The 6000-nt window shown below is 42.3% G+C and overlaps 1 protein-coding gene across 1 annotated transcript in view; it reads left to right on the top strand.

Annotated features, from left to right (window-relative positions):
* The window catches only part of LOC102382048 (WD repeat- and FYVE domain-containing protein 4-like), a gene marked incomplete at its 3' end in the record, with an annotated part of 114584 nt that overhangs the window by 40935 nt on the left and 67649 nt on the right, over window positions 1–6000 (top strand). The window contains 5 exon segments of the mRNA XM_025195385.1: window positions 1740–1901; window positions 3303–3394; window positions 4968–5067; window positions 5866–5995; window positions 5998–6000. The exon segment at window positions 5998–6000 is cut by the window's right edge and continues 82 nt beyond it. Of these exon segments, the coding sequence (XP_025051170.1) occupies window positions 1740–1901; window positions 3303–3394; window positions 4968–5067; window positions 5866–5995; window positions 5998–6000 (487 nt within the window).

The raw sequence follows: 6000 nt of genomic DNA on the forward strand, positions 1-6000 counted from the left end.
GGCTTTAGACTAACATGGCTAACCAAATCTCTTTACTTGATTCTGTTAGTTAAGTAACAGGATCCAAAGCATGGGTGACTGGTGCCTATCGAGAGTCTGGGGGGGGGGGGTCCCCCACAGCTGATCACAGACCAGGGGGGTTGTCCCTCAGCAGCCAGTTGTCAAGTGGAGAACCACCAGTGGCAAAAATGGTGAAACTGGAAGTGCACTTCCACCGGCACTTCCGGCTTCGTGGCTGGCACTTCCAGGGGGTGCATGGCCAATCTCAGGGGGTGCATGTGCACTTGTGTGAACCCCCTACATGTTGCCAGTGATCCAAAGACCTCACTCACCAGATGAGGATTTGATCAGTTGACTGGGTTGATTGCAACCCCCTAGGTTCCTGCTTGGCTGCTGCTCCTCCTATTTATTGTTCCAGCTGCAACAGCAGCCAGGGGCTCTGGGTTCTCCCTTTCTCCACCAGCTGTGACTTCCTACCCCTGCTGTAGGGACAGTCAGTGCTGCGCAGCATGAGAAGTGGAGGGTAAATCCCAGTGCCACCAGTGTGGGGCGCAGTGCCTGTGTGGGTGTTCAGTGTAGAATTGAGAATTGCCCAGGTAGCTGCAGCAGCAAAGGCATTCATATGGTCTGTGGCCCAGGGGCCCACGGCTCACCTTGATGCAGCCTTCCTTAGTTTAGCTCATGCAGCACGTGAACCCTGGTCACTTGGAAGTTGAACATCCCAGTATTAGAGAAAGAAAAGGCCTGTTAAGTCATTTTTAGTGATTTGACCAGGTCTCATTTTTTGTGGGCTGCATGAGAACAAGTCCAGACTGACTAGAGTTGGAATTGCAGTCTAGCTCTATGTACACCTTTTTCCTAGAGCAATCAGGTGTCTAGAAGAGCTGACTGGAATAGTGGGTAGACAGTCTCTTCTCTTGGGCAGACAAGTCTCTTCACTGGTGAGAGGAATTTAGTCTGGAATTCCTTTTGGTATTTAATCTTTAGATTGTGCTGAGGATGATTTGTTATCATTTATTAATTGTTTATTCATTGCTTATATCATGCTGAGTACTTTACAGAGAAATTTAACTTGAAAAAAAGGTTTTTGTTTATTCATTTTCTATTCCTTTATCAGGGATGGTATGACATTACTTTTGTAAAAAAAAAATTGAGGATTACATATTTTGAAAGAAAATTATGTTTGGTGAAAAATGTAAGACTTAAATTGAAATTTAGACTAAAGAGTTTTGATTTTCTACCCCCTAAAGCCCTCAAACTTGTGCAGGGAAAAGAATATTGGTAACAAGTTCCAACATAAAGTTAAGTAGATTTGGAAAGATCTGGCAAGGCTGAAGTGGCTGCCTACAGCAAGCCTATGGATTCCACTCTTCTGGCACTAGGAAGCCACTCATAATCCTGTCTGGTGTTTCTTGCTGAGTTTTACAAGAACAGTATTTATTTCTACCGGTGCACCACTTTTAAAGTCAATAACTTTGTTTCCTTTGAACTGTCTGAAACATGGCAGCTTCCAGGGAAGGGAGCAGTGGGGGAAGGAGGTAAACACATGAAGAAGGCTTCAGATCTCTATCCCTGACACATATTCAATTTCTCTGACAGTGTTTTGATCAGTTGCCAAGACAATATTAGAAGTCAAAGGTACAAATTGTAAGCGCAATCTGAGAATCCTTTTAGCAGAAACTCAGCAGATTTGGCTTTTTCCAGTAAAAGCTTTTAATGTTCCCATTGCTTTCATGCAGAGATAGAAATTGGAACGCTGAAGTTGCCTACCAAGTGCAGATGGTGCCCAAGCTGATTTTCCTCTTCAACGACACTGAGATAAGTTGCTCAAGAGTCACCATTGTTTGTTCCATCGTCTCCCATCTGCTGCAGGGCTGCTTCAACACCAAAGATATTCTAAGGTAGACAACCCTGCAATATATTCTCAACTTGTAAATGAGTTGTTCCCATGCAAGCACAGGGGTGTGCTTATGTGGGATTCTGCTGGCCCTATCTTTGCATTTTTGAGTGAGTATAGATTGATCCCTGCCAATAAACCGAAAGGGAAAGCCTGTTTATTACAAGCCAGTTCAGCATTCAGATCAGCCCTGTTCATGTGAATGAGACTTACCATAGCCCAGACTTGTGATCCATACTCATGGTGGGTATGGATAACTTAACTTAAATGGGTCTACCCAAAGTTTGAGGTAGTATTCAGGGTAAATAAATGTATCACTACCTGCCCCAGTTTAGTGTGTTATCTGAATGCCTTATTTGGTCAGTGTTTAAGTCACTGCCCATTTTATTCTTGAATCCACTTGTGGCTTTTGCAGGGATCTCTTGGCTCAGAAAATTTAAAGCATTAATTATGAGCTAATAAAAGAACATCTTGAAATATAATAGTGCTGTATTCTATAGCTCAATCAAGATTGGTCAGCATAGTAGCCAACCTGTGGAATACTGGTAATCCAGACAGTGCTGCAGCCATCCTGCACGGAGATGTAGGCTACAGAGATGATTATATATCCCAGTGTTCAAAGTGCCATCTTGATTCCTAACATAATCCCAGCTCCAGGTGCAGCATTATATGCTGGGACCTGTTGTGTCCATGGCTTTCATCATCACTAAAATCTTTCAGGACCCTCATTAGTCCCATAACTTGGGTGACACTATTGTACATCACAGCTTCTGAGCCATCATTCAAAACGTGATATTTTATCCTTTAAAGAACTTAATTCAATCTGTGGGAATGATGGTTACACTACTGAAATGCCATTTATGTGCATAGCATTATCCAGTTTTTATGAAAATTGGAAAACATATTTGAGCAAAATATAGGTAAAAATGAGTTTGCCATGGCTGTCTCATGGCTAGCTGCTGCAGATTCTTAACCAGTCTTGGTGTGCCTGGAGACCAGATGGTGATCACAGTGTTGGGTCACTTGGAACAGAGTTCCCAAGAAGATATAGACCTGACATATGTAGCAGTGCTACCCTAGAGTTGCCAGCCCTAGTGGTTCAAACATAGGTTAGGATCCCAACATTTTGAGGGGTTTTTTTTAACTATAGAATTTTAAAACCAAAGTTGAAAGATCCTTTTTATTTGCCTTCTGGTTTATGAGCCTTTAGGATTCATGTTTCAAGTGTCCCTGAAATCATGAGGGCTATAGCTTACATTTATTCTGGATGGAAGTAGAGATTCTCACACAACTGAAAGGTTTCAGGAACTGAGGCTTTAAAAAAAGTCAGAATATTATGAACATACTGTGCATTTGTGAGAGTTGTTAACACTGCTAACCAAAGGTAATTTCCTTTCTCTGAAAGGATTGGATTGTTCCTTGTTTACACTTTAAAACCATCTTCTGTGGATGAAAATCAGATTGGTCTGGAAGGTGCTTTTGATGGGCAGGAAGAAGGTAAGGAGCCCCTCTGAACAATTTCTGATGGCTGGGCAAATACTGCCCCTCTTCCTAGAGGCTACAGAGCACTGCTGTGAGGCACTGGGAGGGCTAGATGCCTCAGGGGACACAGTGGGAGATCTTCATGGGATGTGAGTGGAAATACCCATGTAGTTCAGGTTAAATGCTCTAAGGGCACAGACAGAAGTGCAGCTCCCTACTGTAACACAGAATACTTTGCAGGAAACTTTCTAAGTTACAACAGTACCCCCACCAAACAGAAGTTCCCTGTTGGTTCCAGGGGGTGGGAATCTAGCTGCTGGGATTCCCCTAGCAATGGCACCCCCTGCCTCCCAGGCTCTCCCTCCCAGCCTGTTGCTGTTTTCAGATTGGGAGGGGAGAAAGGGAGTGGAAGGAACTCATTGTAGGGGTTCCCTAGCTGGCACTGGAGGATGGGGTGGGTGGATTGAAACCTCTCCACCTTGTGGGGGCTCCAATACACTCACTCTCCAATAGGAACTGAAGAAACCCTCAGACAAAACTCCCTCCGCTCCCTTTCCCCACCGCCCATTCTAGCAACAGGTCAGAGGCTGGCAGGCAGACAGACACAAGTTACAATAGACGCTATGTTTTGAAATGTCTTCATCTGAACTCTCATGCAATGAGTGTTCAGATTTTTGCAGGATCAGGCCATTTCAAAGTGCTTTGCAGCCATGTATTTCTGTTTGGTCACAGCTGTAGAGTGCTTTCAGGGGCCAGATTGGGAAAAATTGTCACTTCTGTCTGTCTCCTTAGGGTATACCTGGGGGCAGCCAGCCCCCTGTTGTAGGTGCAGCTGTAGTGGCAAAAGTAGGTTTTCTGCTGCCAGAGATACAATGACTCCACTTAAATGCAAAAGCACTATCTGTAGTTGCTGCTTCTTGCTGCCAGAATTGTGTCCACAATGATTTTTGTTGACAGAGCAATGTTTTCTACAGGGTATGATCTTTTCACATCTCAACTGACATGATTATGACAGCAAACCCTATAGTCTAGCCCTACAGAGTGTGTACACCTGAGTGAGTTAAATTAAGCATCTTTTAAACTCTTAAGCTATTTGAGCCTGACATAGCTGCTGAAAGAGCTGGATGTCCAGATTTCTTGCAATCTAAAATCTTATATTGGTCCTGACAGCAATTTTGTTGGATCTCACATATGTAAACACTGTAATACATTATATACACTGATACAGCTTGAATCTCCATATACAGAAACTGGAGTTTGAAAACATCTCTTTGGTTATTCCATCTAACTATTTCTCCTGGTGAGTCCAGGATTGTTCCTTATGGATTACTCTTCAGCATTTTTCCCAGTCTAGATTTAAATCTCTCTAAAGAAAGGGCTTGGGGAACAGATGTCAGAAGTGACTAGTGCTTATAGCACCATACAGCCCATGTCCAGATGTTCTTGTCTGAACTTCTCTAGCCTGCTAAACACCCGTGAGATTTTTCTTTTTCCTGGGCAAGTCTCATGCAAACAAGGTTGTTCATCAAAGCACTGAAACACATGTTTTGTCTCTTCTCTACTTTATATTTTCTTCTGATTTTTGTAGCCTTAAGCCAAACATCTGGAAAGACAATCTGGCTCCGAAATCAGTTACTGAAGATGCTGTTAGATGTAATGCATTCAGACAAACTTCATCTGTCCTCAAAGTAAGTAGGGCCATTTCAGAGTGGAGTAGAGTAGGGTTTAGGTCTTTTAAAATGCCTTTTTGTCTGTGATTGACCATCATTGAACACACTATTAATATCTGAATCTCAACAGTCAGTGAGAGAGGCTGGAATTGAAGACCTTTTCCAGTGAATGTATTTCAGGGTTACAGTGATCTCCTTTTAAAAAAGCAATATTTTCTCTGCATTTATTAAAGGCCAAGTTCAGAGAGATGATGGCTGTCTCCTCTACATTGCTCAGGGAAAATAAATCTGTTGTGTGTTTAAAAATGAGTTGAATCCAAACTCTAGTTATAAACACTACAGTCACTTAATATCAACCATATGATGTTTACATCATTGTAGTGTTGGGTTAAGGTTGCTTGAGTGCCCAAACTTAAGTGCCCAAACTGTGCATTTCTATCCCTTAATAGGTTTGGATTTCTTTTAAATTTAAGCCTTTATTCTGTGTGTCCTGGGTTAAGAATGCTTGGGGTAATTACAATATCCCCATAATGCATTTTGCACTAAATTATTGATGCATCCTCTCAACCATAATTTCACGTTAAATTTTTTTATCTGGGAATAAATGATAGCTGGGGCCTGCTAGGGATTTGATGTTTTTATTTAGCTGAATGAACATGCTAATTAATATCCTTGTTTTGAGCCTATGGGTCAAATTTTAAAATTTCAATTAAGATTTCCCCTCAGGGACTTAGGCTCCTAAATCACTTAGAACATTTCTGAAAAATGTGCTTTGTTTTTAACGTGTGTATTTTTTCATATCCTTATTTCTTCCAGGCTGCAAGAGGAGATGTTCTCAACACTGGGGCCAGACTGGTTCCTGTTGTTCACACAAAGCCATCTGCACTCAAGCACAGTAGTCCTAGGAGTCAAGCTGCTTCTGTGCTTCCTCCACAACCACACCCTGCTGAA

This window comes from Alligator sinensis, unplaced genomic scaffold (assembly GCF_000455745.1).
Source record: "Alligator sinensis unplaced genomic scaffold, ASM45574v1 scaffold163_1, whole genome shotgun sequence".
Lineage (NCBI taxonomy): Eukaryota > Metazoa > Chordata > Crocodylia > Alligatoridae > Alligator > Alligator sinensis.